The sequence below is a fragment of the Lipotes vexillifer genome, unplaced genomic scaffold, assembly GCF_000442215.2.
Source record: "Lipotes vexillifer unplaced genomic scaffold, Lipotes_vexillifer_v1.1 scaffold1691, whole genome shotgun sequence".
NCBI lineage: Eukaryota > Metazoa > Chordata > Mammalia > Artiodactyla > Lipotidae > Lipotes > Lipotes vexillifer.
The window spans coordinates 1773391-1789018 of NW_006789046.1; the positions used below are offsets into that span (position 1 = coordinate 1773391).

The following is a 15628-nucleotide window of genomic DNA, read 5'->3' on the forward strand; positions in this document are numbered from 1 at the left end:
AACATCAAGTAATAAGGGAATGTAGTTAATTCTAAAAGTATCAAATTTCCCCTACAAACAATATAAAGCTGCCCAACAAATACAACTGAAAGCATTTAAATACCATTATGGCCCTTAAACTTGCAATAAATTCATATCATGAATTTAAAATGAATAATGACCAAATTATGTCTGCTAACATATGTTCCAAGGATACTCTTTTATGTCCTGCTAATATTCTGTTATTTACACTTCTTGCATTTGGCTATTTTTGTGTTGTTATGAGCCTTTTCTCTCTTTGTTTCTCTAGTCCACATTTAGAGGAATAAAAAGGGAGAATAATTTTTATTCTTATTTTTATGTTCATTCTGATACTCTACAGTTTTCAGGGAAGAAATTCTTTAGGAGCTCCTGAATAAATTTGGAGTTTCCTACGTGGTTTCTGAGAAAAATAACGAAAACATACTTTGCTGAAGCGATGAGCTGAGCACTGTGAATTCCATCTTCAAAATCTATTTGAATAATGAGGATTTTATAAGTGGTTTTGTGAGCTAAGCAGTTTCTGAAAGAAAAAGGAAATTATCCAAGTGAGTTTTCTGTCCTAAAAATTGGTGATAATATTCTCCAAAGTGATGGGAAACAGAAGGGGTATATAGAAAAACTATTCAGGTGGGATTTTCCTCTGCAAGTAAGGTGGGTAGACAATCCAGTGGAGAAAGAAAAAAGCCCCAATAAATGCCTCCCAATGAGGCATAAGGATGCTGGATTCAGCGAGGGCTGTTTTTGCAGACGATAACAGAGATGAGACGGACACCTGGAGAATTTAACGACATCCTTTTCAGAGTCACATGTCCTCAAGGTTCACTAACCAAAACTGGTGAGAACACCAGTGGTTACCATAGCCATACATATGAAATACAAAGTGATGGATCCTGAGGAGGGAGAGGAACGGGAGGGGAAGAGGGCAGGGACCCTCACCGAACTTCCCTGAGGAAGGAGTACTCGGTGTCAAACTGCTGCAGTGACAGGATGGTGAGTTTCAGAGCCCTGTCCTTTACTTCTGATTCTAAAAGTTCACAGTCATGACTGGTTAGCAGTCTGGAGAACGTTGTGATCTGCAAAGGCAGGAAATGCAAATAATTCGCTGGAATGCAAGAAAGGGTTGCACGTCCGCTAGGTTTAGATCCCAGAAACATGAGGATGTTCAGCAAGTATCTTCTATGGGATCCTCAATGTGCAGTTGGTACACAGACAGAAAAGAATACAAACCCAGTGGAGTTTTCCAAAACGAGGCAGTGCTGAGGTAAACAGAACCTACAGGATCAAACGTATTGGAGAGAAGAGTCACCCTGTTCCTAAGATGCCTTCAAGTCTTCTTCCTAGACTCCAGTGTCTTTTCCTACTTTGGATCCTACTGACAGTTCTGATGATACCTTAGGGCTCAGAACAAATGCCATTTCTCCTTTGCAATCTTACTTCATACTTTCAGATCGAGTTGGCCATTCATGTCCCTTTCTTCCCACAGCTGTTAGCAATTCTCCCCTGCCACTGGATCACACCGCACAGTGCAACAAATACACTCCTTAAGGGCATGCTGATATCCTAGGTCCTGAATTATTATCTCCAGGCTGGCCTTACCACTGAGTTTCCTATTCCTATATCCAACTGCATGATGGTCTACCTAGATGTTACAGGAACATCAAAGCCCATCCCAAATGGAATTCACCACTGCCTCTGCCAAACTTGTTGCTCATACCTAAATTGTGATTAACCAAACTTTTGGTCATCCAAGGAAGAATCAAGGGAGTCATGTCTAGCCTCCTCCATCTCCCAGAGCCCCTATAAGGAATCAATCATTACCTCTGCCAATCTGCATCCTTACTATGTCTCAATTCCACCCATCCATCCTCTACTTTGACTGAACTGGTACTGTAGCCTCCCTACTGGTCTATCTTTTCTCTGAGTCTTTTATCGGACTTTTTTCCTCCCTCTCTCCACACACATTTCTCCATCACTTCCCTCTATACAAGGAAGACAAAGCTCCTTGGTGCCACTGACAAGACCCTCCATGAAATCTCTCCGGCTATATCTCATCCCCATCTCTCAGCACTCGCAGCCTTGAACTTTAAGCTTCATCAGCATTTAACTCCTGGTTTCCTGCACAGACTGTGTTGTTTTAAACCTTGACATCCTTGCTCAAATAAGCTCCTCTGCCTATAATACCTTCCCAACCATACTTTACAATTAGCTTGACGGTCATCTCTTATTAAAGATGGGTTCATGCGACCTCATATCCTGATCTGTGTTGCTCCTCTTTGCCTCTGTGGATAGCACTATCATAGGATATCAACAGTACCTGTTCATGAGTGTCCTTCCACCTTCCACTGTATGTAGACCAAGGACAAGCCCTGTGTTAATTCATCTTTATATCCCCAGTGTCCTCGAACCTCATTTGTTGAAGTGAACACTGTGCACAGCACTACACAAAAATGGGCACTCAAAACTTAGTTAAACTAACATGTATAAATATATAGGTCTCCTTGCACTTGCCATGGAGAGGAACCAAAAGTCTCAACACATTCATTTACGGCTCCTATACACTGACTTGCAAAGAATCTTGAATTCTTGATGCTAGCGAGTCAAGGACCCTGAGGTAAAAGAGAAAAAGGGTAAAATATAGAAAGATAATCACCTCTGTGAAGACGGCATGGCGTTCCGAATCCATCGTGCAAAGGTGAGCCTGCAAGAAGTCTGCAAAGGAGTTATGCTGCTGCCTGTAATGGTATACTTGCGACAGGGACTGTGCGGTGAACAGGCCCAGTGAGGAAGCGTTCAGCCGAACTACAGCATCAGGTGTGGCACAATCCAGCAGCACCAATTTGGCCTGCTCAGATACCTTCTGGTAAAGCTCATCAGTCAAGACCTTGTGCCCTAGCCGCTCTATGACCTGGAGCACCACAGAGGCACATGTGTCTGAGTGGTAGCCCATGAAGACATCAGAGGGGCTGTATTTGGGCCTGGCTAGAAACTGCTCTGCTTTCACATCTATGAACTTCTCCACCCAGACCTTAAGCTCTTCCACGATATTCTTCTGCCATTTCTCCAAAACAGTGTTGATGTCCAGATAGTGTTTCTCCAGCCGGTTAATGAGGGGGATGGGAAAATGTTTGTAGACGACATCTTTCTCCTCAATGACTATCAAGCGGAAGTCTGGGTGAACCCGACATTTGACCCGATGGGTCCCCAGACCGAGGTCCACGTACTTCTGGCCACCGAGGTAGACGTAATACTGATTGAGCGCGTCGTAGAGGCTCTCATAGAGGTTCTGCAGATTGAGCAGCACCACCATCTTGCCGGTTTCCATGCATATCTTCACTCGGTTGATATTTCTGCAGATCTGGGTGTACTCTTGGTCCTTGGGAAAACTGGATCCAAAAATAATCTCTGGCTGGTCTGCACTGAAGAACGCCTGCTGCAGGATCTGCAGGGCCACATAGTTTCTGGTCAGCACGAGCAGGTAGCGGGATTCGGAGTCATCCAGCTCTCTGCCAGATGCCTTCTGAAGATCACCATATATGTTCTGCTGGATCAAATGCATGGTGCTGATTTCTTCTGTGCACTTTGCCTCAGGTAAATTGGATGAAAAAATATCCAGGGCATGGATGTCGTCTTTGCCACTGAAGTTCCGAAGGACAGCTTGTGCGATGTCTTGAGGGGAAGGCTCTTTATTAGAGGCTTTTGCCGCGGCAAACACCATTTTGATGAGGCTGTAGTAGTCACGAAGCCCAAAGAACTCCTTGTCCTGCCTCTTACATACTGTTTCATAGGCTTTGGCAAAGGATGCAAAGTATCCTCGGATTCTTTCTTGGACGAGGGGCTCTGAAGAGCAAATTCCCCTGGCGCTCTCAATGAGCTCTCTCTTGTTGGGGCTGCCACGTGACACAAAAATACCCCGGTTCATCTTGGCAGGGTCCAGGGCCCAGTTGGAAATGCCTATGAAGCCAACTTTTTTGTGGGGGGCAGGATCGTCTTCAATGCATCCATCTTCCAGCAGTGGGTGCAGAGCCTTCAGGGGCATTTTGGGCGAGTCTTCTGCCAGTCCAACCTCATCTAACACCACCACGGAGACATACTGCTCCAGGTCTTTCCCCTGCTGGAAGCGGGCACACTGCTTGAAGGTGCCTATAATGCCCTGTGGTGTGGAATGAGGGCTACACTGGAACGACACCATATGGACCTGCTTCAGGCTCCGGAATAGGTCCGAGTGCGCAGCCTGGCCTTGCATGGCATCTGCCACGATGGTCTTGGCGAGAGATTTGGAGCTGCCGGGCTTGCCCACCAGGAAGAGAGGAATCTTGAGCTCGATGCAGATAACCATCATGAAGACATTCTCCTTCAAAGCCAAGTTCTTAGCGATGGTTTTCCTCAGAGATACGTCATTCAGAAAAAGATCCTGGGTTTGTGTTATCTCATGCAGGATAATCCTGCTATCATTATACGGTTCTGGAAAGAACCTGCAAATGGCTTTCCGATAAGATTCCTTCTTCTCTAAAGAGGCGTGGTAACATACCCCGATGGCCAGCACCAAGGACCAGAGGATGGGATCTCTCTCAAAGTCATTTTGGATGACACCAGACTCGCAGAGAAAGGAATCCAGCTTAGACAAGAGCATCTCACTGTGGTCGTAAAACCATTTGAAAACTTTCACACAGCGTTCCACATCCCTGAGGCTGACAAAACTGCATTCATTTTGTCTTTTCCTCATGAAACCCTGAGAGGCAGAAAGCACTTCGGTGATCACACGAGTCTCGCTCTGCACCATCACGATGGAGTTCACCAGTCTCTGGACAATCTGCTGGATGTAGAGCTTTTCTGCAGAGTCATTCAACTGTCCGAAGTCCCACACCAGGGGGATCAGGCTCGGCGGCAGAGCGTGAACGCGGTACACCAGCTGTCTCAGGGGGATGGAGCCAAGCCTCTCCGCCGTCTCTTCTGCACTAACCCTGTATCCCAATCCAGCTGACTCCAGACGGCAGATCATCTCCTGGGTGTGCTTCCGGTAAGGGTTGCAGGCTGCTATGATATGCAAGCCAGAATCCTTAACCAGGGGCTTGCCACCCACTGTGCGGTCACACAGGACCTCTTTGATGCAGCTTATGGCCTCTGTGGTGTTGGCTTCATCAAAGAACAAGATGGTGTCTAGCTGAAATTGGTCCTTATTGAAGCAGGCGAGTGCTTCGGCCTCCCTGACCTTGGAGTAGATCATGTTGGCAGTTGTTCCTCCGTGAACCTTGACCAACTTCATGGTGTCAGCGTCAGCACCCCCACGCCGCAGGTCACTGAGGAATTTAATGAGTCTTGTTTTCCCACAGCCGGTTTCTCCCATGATGATGACAGGGATGCCACACCGGAAACGCATCTCGATGGCAAGGATCTTAAGCATATTGTCCGTTGTAAGCTCGTATGTTTCATCAGGGTCAATGGGCCACTGGATCCCCAATGCCAGGCGCAGCTTTTCAAGTTTCTCATGTCTGGGCAGCTGGTCAAAGTCCACATTGAAGGGCACCCTCTGGAGCAACAGGCCCTCATACAGTTGCACTGTCATAACATCCTTCTTGATTACTTCCCCACTCAAGCAGTCAATGGCGTCAATACCGCCGTTCTGATTGGGCTGGAAATGGAAGCCTATGAACGTCATGGATGTGTGGTCACTGTTGAAGAACACGTACGGGTGGGGCTCTGACTCCCACCTCTTCCGGAGAGAGAAAGGGGCAAGATCTTTTTCCTTGACCCCATCCATGGTGACCGTGTACTTCCCTGGGCTTTGGTCGGATGTGTGAAGTGTAGGTGTGGCGAAATCTCGTGCCATGAAGATCATGAAGGTGACCACAAAGTTCTTGAAGCCCACCAGAGTGTCTCCAACAAACCTGGGATCGCAGAAGAGAGAAGCCTCACAATCTCGGAGCTGGTAGTTCAAGAACCGAGCAAAGTTCCAAAGCTCTGACCAGGATGGGTTTATCACCCCACAGTAAATCAGGAGATGTTGGATGCATTCACCGGGGCTGCCCTCAACAGAGCCTTTTTGGTACTGAAATGTGTCTAGGTTTTCTTTCTGATGGAACCGCCTTAGATATTGGTAAGGTCTCTGGAATGTTTCACTGCAGAACGCTCTCTGATCCATTCCTGGCTCTTCATAGCTCCACTGAGGATCCAGCTCCATGCTGATCACTTCTTTGGGAGGCCTGCACGTGACTTTGGGGAAGATGTCTAGAAAACTGAACTGGGGGACAAGTGTACTCTGGAAATAAGAGACACAAATGAAATGAGTTATGGCTGAATTGCCTAAAAAATGCTTTTGTGTTTTAATCCTCCACATGGTCTAGACTGCATGGACCTTTATGAAAAATCACTTTCCATGAAGGGATTTCTGTAGATTCCTCTTTGCATGGGGTGTTACCTTTTGCACATTCAGGCATCGTATGAGCTGCACTGTCGATCAGAAAGCCCTTTTCTACCCAACCTCTTGGAACTAAATCTCTCCATCAAGTACGTACGCGTGCACGTGTGTGTGTGTGCCCGCATAAAACTCCTTTTTGTTAAGAAACTGATATGATGAAAGTCTCCTTTCCCTGTCAGCTACCATTAAGAAAGATGGTGCTCCTCCTAGCAAATGAGTTTTCTGCATTCCGAGCACCACTGGCATTTAACCCAGACATACAGCATCCATCCTGATGAGAACAAATCTAAGATACTGCTAATTAATAAAAGAATCTTTTTATTCCAGGCATTATTTAAAAATAAGTTTAAAGATCTGTCTTTACTAACATTGCACTCAGCTACTTTGCTAAGGCAAAAGTGGGGAATCACAAAAACGTATCGAAGCCCCCACCCCAACAGTAACATGAAAGTGCCCTGATACACACCAGCTTCAAAGGCCTCCGTGGCAGCGAACTCCCTTCCAGGATTTCAACGATATATAAGTGGCATGGGTTCCGAAGCCACATCTTCCCATTTACATCCATTAAGTACTGGAGAATGAGGAGTTTGAAAAGAAACACCCAAATTCCAGTCTGCACCTAAAGACAGAATGATGTGGGTCTGTAAATACTTACACAAAAGACACCACTCCTCCCAACCCTAAGGACCCTCTTATTAAGCTCTTTGATAACGATGATACTGAGTATCAATACATGTACAAAGAAGCAAGTCTTTATACTGGGAAGGGGGCAGGGCAGCATGTGGGAGCTGTGTCTTTCCCAGCACGGCCACTCAGCTAGAACCTGCGGGCACTTACTGAAGAGGTCACGTCAAAGTGGAATACAATGGGTCTCCTCTGATACTGGGCGTCCAGGAAAGGCAGGAGGGAGCCCAGGACTTCATTCTCATCCACCTGAGGGTTGATCAATCGAATAATTTTTAGAGGCACTTTTTCTCCATTAAACTTCATTTTCAGTTGGCTGTGCAACCTCTTCACAAAGAGAGACCTTCCTGTGACGTGAACATACAAAAATTAGTCGTCAGGGCTGCGGATCAAGAGTGAGAATGTCCAGAGTCACTACAAATCGTTTCTCTTTGTACAAAATTCAAAACTGATGCAACCTAACATCAGGTTAAAGGACGCACGTTCGAACCCTCAGATTTCCTTGCTGTTACCCACCCACCATCCTTGCTGCTTCCCGGGACTAAGGATGGCAGTCTGAGCGTAAGGACAGAAACAGTAGAGTTCGCTCCCGGGGGCGGGGAGCAATTTTCACTGCAAAGAAGGTAGTACCGTTAAAGGGATACAGTCAACAGAATGGAAATCATGATGGTGACTGAAGGCAGAGGCATCCGTTCCTTCTCAAGACGGAGTAATTATACCTCAGCCTGCTCAGGACCTACATCAACCCCAAAGTAGCCAATGGACTTAAAAAAAAAAAAAAAAAAAAAAGAGGAAACTGCAGAGATGCTAGTTTAAAGGGGGAAGATGGCTCAGCCAAGCTGGAAACCATGTGAGAAACGGTGTCCCGCTCCAGTACGGGTCCCGATTTACAACTTCTGGTGAGTCAGTCCTCTGGAGACTCAGTTTCCCCACCTGCAAAAGGGCTCATCTGAGTTCACCCCCCACCCCATTGGACAGGGAAGGGCCATCAGGTGGTCCCTGGGACTCAGGGACCCAGCAGCCATCATTACCGACACCCGCTCTCTCCGAGGCCACGATCCCAACACACATGTGGTCCCGGAACGCGGCAGCAGCTGATGGGGTCTGTTCTGGGACCCGGAAGTGGTGAGCCAGGTAGGCCTGGATGTCCTTGAGGGGCGCCTGGGGGGTGATGAGAACCTTGTGCTGGCTGAAGGCCGAGGGGAGGTAACAGTGCTCTTGCTCATGGTCACAGACCATCACAAGCCGGTAGTGCTCCTGGTGGCGCTGCATGCACAGGCTCAGGAAGAGCTCCTCCGCCCGGCAGGCCACCTCGTAGCTCAGCTGGTCTGCGTACAGCAGGCTGTAGACCCTGAGTCCCTGGGAGCCCGGGGTCAGGCAGCGACGCAGGAGCAGCGCCACCTCCTCGAACGTGGTCTCTGGGCTGCAGAGCAGCACCTCGTCGTAGGTGGGCAGGGGCTGGTTCGGGGTCTGCATGTAGATGGCCAGGGCGGCTGGCAGCACCTCAGAGTGGCCACAGACGATGAGATTCGGCTGGCCGTCCTGCAGGCCTCTGGGGAGCTCCCGCTGCACAGGGGGCCCAGCCATCCTCGCCAGGCGAGCCAGACAGTGGCCAAGGGCCTCCAGGTCCAGGCAGTGATGCAGGAAGACACTCATGCACATCATCGACTGCTTCATGATGACCCTCAGCTTGTCCACCAGTCTGGGCTCAGAGAAGAGCAACAGTGGCAATTCTTCAACCACTGTACTCTCCTGGTGTGTGGTGGCCCTGCCATCTGGCCCCCAGCAGGCCTCTGAGACGTCCCTTGGGGTGCAGTTGCCTTTGATGAAGGAGAGCATGGTGAGGGCGGCACTGCTGGGCACCTGCTTCCTGAGCTCCGAGCCCAGGTAAACCAGCTGCTCGGCAGTATAGTAGTTGAGGTAAAAGTGCTCAGCTCGCTTCTCTGCCACGAATCTCTCCCACTGGTCCAGGAAGTCCTCCATCTGCCGGCAGAGGGTCTCGAGCAGCTCAGTGACTGGCCCGCTCTCCACGAGCTGGCTCACGGGCTCCAGATTGAAGTCCATCCAGATGGAGGCACCCTTCCAGGGGGAGCAGTACACCTTGGCTGTCCAGGCCCTGAACAGCATATTTCCAGCAGAGTACAGGTTTATAAAGGACTGGACAAGCCTCTGCACGTTGCAAAACACCTGTTGCAAATGGAAGCAGGAGGCAGACGTCACAGAGCTGACCGCAGAGAGAAGGACACAACAGCCTAGAATAACACAAACAGATTGATAATTTGAAGGGCTGGGGTTTGTGTTTCTCCATGGTTCACTGTGTGATATTGAGCATGAGACTGATCACAGAAGGCCTTCCTTCCTCATTTCTATAGTCTCTTCTTTAGGAAGCAATACGTTGTAAAGATAAAGGAAACCATTTATAAAATACAAATGAACTTTAAGGAAAAAACTCATAATCAAAAGGAGAGACCATTACATAAATCGATATGCCTTTATCATCATGATTACTTCGGATTTTGATGAAGGATGTCCATTTAAGTATTTGGGGATGCTTGCTGATTTACAGAGTAAATCGACATCTCTTTGGGTCATGAATTCCAAATACATGCATTCTGCAGACCCACTGGCTCCACTCTCCATGTGTTTAAGAGCAGAGTGATTCCTATGAATTAAATACAAACTCAGGGCTTCCCTGGTGGTGCAGTGGTTAAGAATCCACCTGCCAGTGCAGGGGGCATGGGTTCGAGCCCTGGTCCGGGAAGATCCCACATGCCGCGGAGCAACTAAGCCCGTGCACCACAGCTACTGGGCCTGCGCTCTAGAGCCTGTGAGCCACAACTACTGAAGCCTGTGCGCCTACAGCCCGTGCTCTGTAACAAGAGAAGCCACCGCAGTGAGAAGCCCGCGCACCTCAATGAAGAGTAGCCCCCGCTCACCGCAACTAGAGAAAGGCCGCACACAGCAACGAAGACCCAACACAGCCAAAAATCAATAAATAAAATAAATAAATTTTAAAAATAAACAAATAAATACAAACTCAAACTCTTCTGACTTTCCCAGGCACCTCAGCGGTGAGAGTCCTCAGCCCAAACAGATGGGAATAGGATACCTGCTCCAACATAGATGCAAATCCTTACCTCAGAAAATACCTCTACGACCTCAACATTGTTGTGATCTTTCTTGCCAGACATCAGCATCAATTTGTTCAAAAGCTCCTTCAGCTCTTCTAAAGAGTAGTCTCGCACCTCCTCGTGGCCTCCGTGGCCCTCAGGAAGGGTTAAGTGTAGAACTGTGTCTGGGGAAATCTGTGGAACAGTACACAATCAGAGGTCATTTTTGAGAGGCAGAGACCCCACCCTCCACCCCCGCCCCTGAGGACAGCAACCTGTAAGAGCCACCTGCAGCTGTGCCTGGGATGTGATGCTCACCTTCTGGCCATCCGTGGGAGCCTTGATCACATAGATGCCTCTGCTGTTGATTGCTGTCGCCAAGGACAGGGATGAGAGCTCCACAGACCCGTGACTCTCCTTCACTGTCTTCAGCCACTCCAGGTTCCGGGCAGAGTCACACTGTTGGGACAGAAGGAGAGAAAATGGGCCGCAGCTTACAGGTGACCTTCTTCTTGCCGCTCTCTCCACCTCTGCCTTCCAGGGGCAAACTCCTCCTCCCCTTCTCTGGCTCAGCGTGCCATCACCCACAGGGGAGGCCTCCCTCACCCGCTGCCCACCACTGCCACGGGCTTTGGCTCTCCCTCTTGGGACACTTGTCAGGGGGTGTTGCTGCAATGGGCTGCTCCCCTGTGTTCTCACCTGGTGCCCTGGATACATGGATGGGGAGGGACAGGCATGAACCCAGCTCTCTGTGAGAAGGCAGCGTTCTGCCGGGCCCCCAGCTGGGGATAATGCTGGCTATAACAAGGCTGTGAGCTCTGCTGCTCCTTCCATTCCTCTTTTCCTCCCCCATCCCTCGTGGGGCTCCAGCCACCCTGTTACACAAGCTATGTACTGGGTTGGCCAAACAGTTTGTTCGGGTTTTTCCGAACATCTTACAGTAAAACCTGAACGAACTTTTTGGCCAACCCAATACTATGGGCCTGCTTGGGCCTGTGCAGATGGTTTACTTACAGTGAAATGTTTATTTTTTCTGATTAAAAATGAATCTGTACCAATTGCAGAAAGTATGGAAAATACCAAAAAGTATAGAGAATTAAGTAACAATTACCACCATTAAGAGAAAACCACTGGTAACATTTTAACATATTTCAGTCTTTTTTTCCCATTCTTTTCGCATAGTAGAAATCACTCTAATTTACATGCAGTTTTGTATCCAATTTTCTAACATAATAAGACAGAGAAAGCATTTCCATATAGGAAGAAACTGTTTTTAAACATCCTTTTAAATGACTGCATTAAAAACCTGCCATGTGAGAGTGCAATAGTTTGCAGTCATGCCCCTAGTGTCTCTAAGCGATGCTTTATTAAACTTAATCTATCTTGGAGCCAGAAATAAGACTCACCAGTTTTTGGGGCAGGTGGTGGTCATTATCCAGAGCCTTCCACAGCTCTTTCAGGTGTTGCATGAATTCATCGAAACCCGCACTCGTGTCCAGCTCATACAGCAGGGGTGCAAAGCCCTGCACAGCATCGTGGAAGCAAGCCACCCGATCCACGTCGATGTCATTCTCCCCCGCAGAGATGGAGGCCAAGTCCACGAACACCTTCAGCTCAGTGATGCCTGGGGAGGGAGAGGCAGGTGAGTGCAGAGCTACCCCATGATGACATGAGCCTCAAATCCAGGACAATGGTCCTTACTGAAGCTATAAACGGATATTCAGTGGATTTTTAGGGGTTTTATCCACTTTTTGCTTTCGATAAGAACCTGGGGCATTTTTTTTTTTTTTTTTTTGCCTTTTTTGAGAAGGCAGCGTTCTGCCGGGCCCCCAGCTGGGGATAATGCTGGCTATAACAAGGCTGTGAGCTCTGCTGCTCCTTCCATTCCTCTTTTCCTCCCCCATCCCTCGTGGGGCTCCAGCCACCCTGTTACACAAGCTATGTACTGGGTTGGCCAAACAGTTTGTTCGGGTTTTTCCGAACATCTTACAGTAAAACCTGAACGAACTTTTTGGCCAACCCAATACTATGGGCCTGCTTGGGCCTGTGCAGATGGTTTACTTACAGTGAAATGTTTATTTTTTCTGATTAAAAATGAATCTGTACCAATTGCAGAAAGTATGGAAAATACCAAAAAGTATAGAGAATTAAGTAACAATTACCACCATTAAGAGAAAACCACTGGTAACATTTTAACATATTTCAGTCTTTTTTTCCCATTCTTTTCGCATAGTAGAAATCACTCTAATTTACATGCAGTTTTGTATCCAATTTTCTAACATAATAAGACAGAGAAAGCATTTCCATATAGGAAGAAACTGTTTTTAAACATCCTTTTAAATGACTGCATTAAAAACCTGCCATGTGAGAGTGCAATAGTTTGCAGTCATGCCCCTAGTGTCTCTAAGCGATGCTTTATTAAACTTAATCTATCTTGGAGCCAGAAATAAGACTCACCAGTTTTTGGGGCAGGTGGTGGTCATTATCCAGAGCCTTCCACAGCTCTTTCAGGTGTTGCATGAATTCATCGAAACCCGCACTCGTGTCCAGCTCATACAGCAGGGGTGCAAAGCCCTGCACAGCATCGTGGAAGCAAGCCACCCGATCCACGTCGATGTCATTCTCCCCCGCAGAGATGGAGGCCAAGTCCACGAACACCTTCAGCTCAGTGATGCCTGGGGAGGGAGAGGCAGGTGAGTGCAGAGCTACCCCATGATGACATGAGCCTCAAATCCAGGACAATGGTCCTTACTGAAGCTATAAACGGATATTCAGTGGATTTTTAGGGGTTTTATCCACTTTTTGCTTTCGATAAGAACCTGGGGCATTTTTTTTTTTTTTTTTTGCCATTTATGTTGATACTGCTAACCAATACCTGACCTTACTGAACAGCATCAATGTCCAGGCATTGCATGGGGCTTTTGTGTATCTTACTTCATGTAATCACACAATATTGCCATTTCGTTACGAAAAAAACAGTAACATGTTGACAGTTATCTATAAAAAATGGCTGCTCACTAATCAAAATCTGTGCATCACTGTGGCCCAAGGAGACCATAGCTGAAAGCAGGGAGTCTGTGATGAGATGAGCAGGCGGCCCCTCCCCTGTCCCTACACACCAGGGCTGTCCACCTTCCCTCTTCCCTGGCTCCACCTCCCCTCCATGAATTAATTCTGCCAAAGTCACCAAAGCCACAGAGTTAAAAAGACTGCCAAGCCCTTGCACAACGACAGGCAGATGTGATTAAGCCAAGACAAGTTCACCTTGGCTTCTAGTAAAAATCAACCGGAGGAAAAAGCTAAAGGGACACAATTTTAAAGAAAATGATCCCTTGCTGTTCACAGCAAGCATCCAGAGTGAGAGGGGAAAAAAGTAGCCAAGGCAATAGTTTTTACACAAAAAAATGAGCTACACTGTCCTGATATAAATGCTACCTACAATCAACGAGGCACACCCTGCACATTTACCAAAGAATACAGATGAAAACTTGCTAAGAGACTAGACTTAATTATTACAATCACTAAGATGAAAGGAGAATTACAGGACGTGATAGTGGGGCTAATTATTGTTACAATGGCAATCATATTACAAGATATAAATGTATCAAATCAATGTGCCATACACCCTAACTTTACACAATGCTACATGGCAAATACATTTCAATTAAAATGTTTTAATTTAAAAAATGCAGATGGCATCTCATGGTCCTTTACTCAGAACATGATCAAGGGGAGGGGCTGCCCATACATTTAGGAAGACCACCCTATGAACCATCTAAATATGCTCCAGACTTCCGGCCACCACAGTGATGGACTGTACCTCCGAGAGCCTCCCGGACCCAGCTGATGAACTCCTTCCTCCTGGACAGCTCCTTCAGACACTGACACCGGGTCTCATTGACGTCCTGCAGCAGCTTTTTGGCACGGATGAGCTGCTGGTCGATCCGGTCCAGTTTTTCATGGCGAAAGTTTTCCAAGACAGTCTAAGAAAGTCATCAAAGCAAGTTGTTAAAGAGAGTCTGCAAGAGAAGGTTGTATGTGCACTGGAACTGGCTCCTGGACCCCCCAAAACAACAATGTTGACCGTCCCAACAGTCCTTCCCACCAAACTTCCAGGATTGGCAGGTGCACAACGCTCTTATCCCAGATTGGACACTGTAGCCGCTCTTGCTGTCCCCCCTCGATCCATAGTAACTACAGTTCCTCCACACCCGGCATTCTCCTAAGCAAACCTACACAAGAACCCTGCCAGGTGCACCTTATAATTTTTTCTATTTTCTAGGCAAAGAATAGAAGGACCAAGACAGTGACCTACTCAAAAACACGCTGCTGGGCTTCAAGCTTACATGTGCCAAATTCCAAATTTTGTGCTAAATTTTAGTCCTCATCATACCTGTCTATACAATAATATAGGTCACCATATACCTTATAAATGCTCACCTAAAAAATCAGAAAGCAAAAGACTTACTTCTTAACTGTAACAGATAATATACCATGTGCCGCTCCCAGGTAAGCACTAGATGTGCAGAGCTGACAAAACAAATGGCTTTTTGGCTTTTAGAACCTAAAGAGCTCAGGTGACTCTACAAATATCTGATGACTAAAAGAGGATCATTGCCTTTTCCTAAATTCACAATCCTCCTGCCGATCCAAGGAAACCCTCACTAGACATAACAGTCGCACTATTGGTAAACAATGGTAAGAACGAAGCCCTTGGCATATTCAGGCATCGAATAAAATACAAATAACATTGAAGGAAGCTGCGAAATCATCTTGCCCAGTTTTTAAGAGCTTGAGAGCGGTATCCCCGCCACCCCCACCCCCAGTAGTCCCCAGTAAATAACTTACAAAGCTTAGTAAGGTGTGGAGAACACCAAAGTCGCCGGTCAGGGCCAAATTCTCTTTGACCTTCAAGATGACCTTGGCTGAGTCGACAGCCTGATGCAGGTGATGGTATTCCTCGATCTGCCGGACTCGCTCCTTGATCCAATCTTTTTGGTCACTGGGGTACAGAGCACACATGGTCTGGAGGTCTTTAGTTAGGTCGCTGTATTTATTCACAAAGTTTTTGAAGATGTCATCGATTTCCCCAAAGGTGACTTCCCCTGACTTCAGATCCTGATACAGTTTCGTAAACCTTTTGAAACAAGGACCATATAAACATTGATAGATCTCTTCAGGGTGAAATATTTTCCTTTCCAACTCCTCCTCTGGCTCACTCAGCTCCTGGGCGGCTTCTGTCCAGAAGATCTGGAAGATGTGGCTGTCCTTTAGCAAGTCTGCATTTCTGGCCATTTCTTGGACTTCAGGGCTCAGGTTGTAATGTGTTGTCCACGTTGAGTCAAGGGAGGTGGCTGACAAGCTCACCATCACGACTTGGTTTAATCTTTTCCTGCTG

At 47.3% G+C, this 15628-nt stretch overlaps 1 protein-coding gene across 1 annotated transcript in view; it reads right to left on the minus strand.

Annotated features, from left to right (window-relative positions):
• RNF213 (ring finger protein 213) overlaps window positions 1–15628 on the minus strand; it is a 110490-nt gene that overhangs the window by 40376 nt on the left and 54486 nt on the right. The window contains exons 23-33 of the mRNA XM_007462341.1: window positions 15079–15628; window positions 14051–14213; window positions 12688–12905; window positions 10549–10689; window positions 10258–10425; window positions 8152–9307; window positions 7274–7467; window positions 6903–7055; window positions 2672–6277; window positions 958–1094; window positions 446–541 (exon numbers count right to left, since the gene is read on the minus strand). Of these exons, the coding sequence (XP_007462403.1) occupies window positions 446–541; window positions 958–1094; window positions 2672–6277; window positions 6903–7055; window positions 7274–7467; window positions 8152–9307; window positions 10258–10425; window positions 10549–10689; window positions 12688–12905; window positions 14051–14213; window positions 15079–15628 (6582 nt within the window). The remainder of the gene's footprint in view (window positions 1–445; window positions 542–957; window positions 1095–2671; window positions 6278–6902; window positions 7056–7273; window positions 7468–8151; window positions 9308–10257; window positions 10426–10548; window positions 10690–12687; window positions 12906–14050; window positions 14214–15078) is intronic.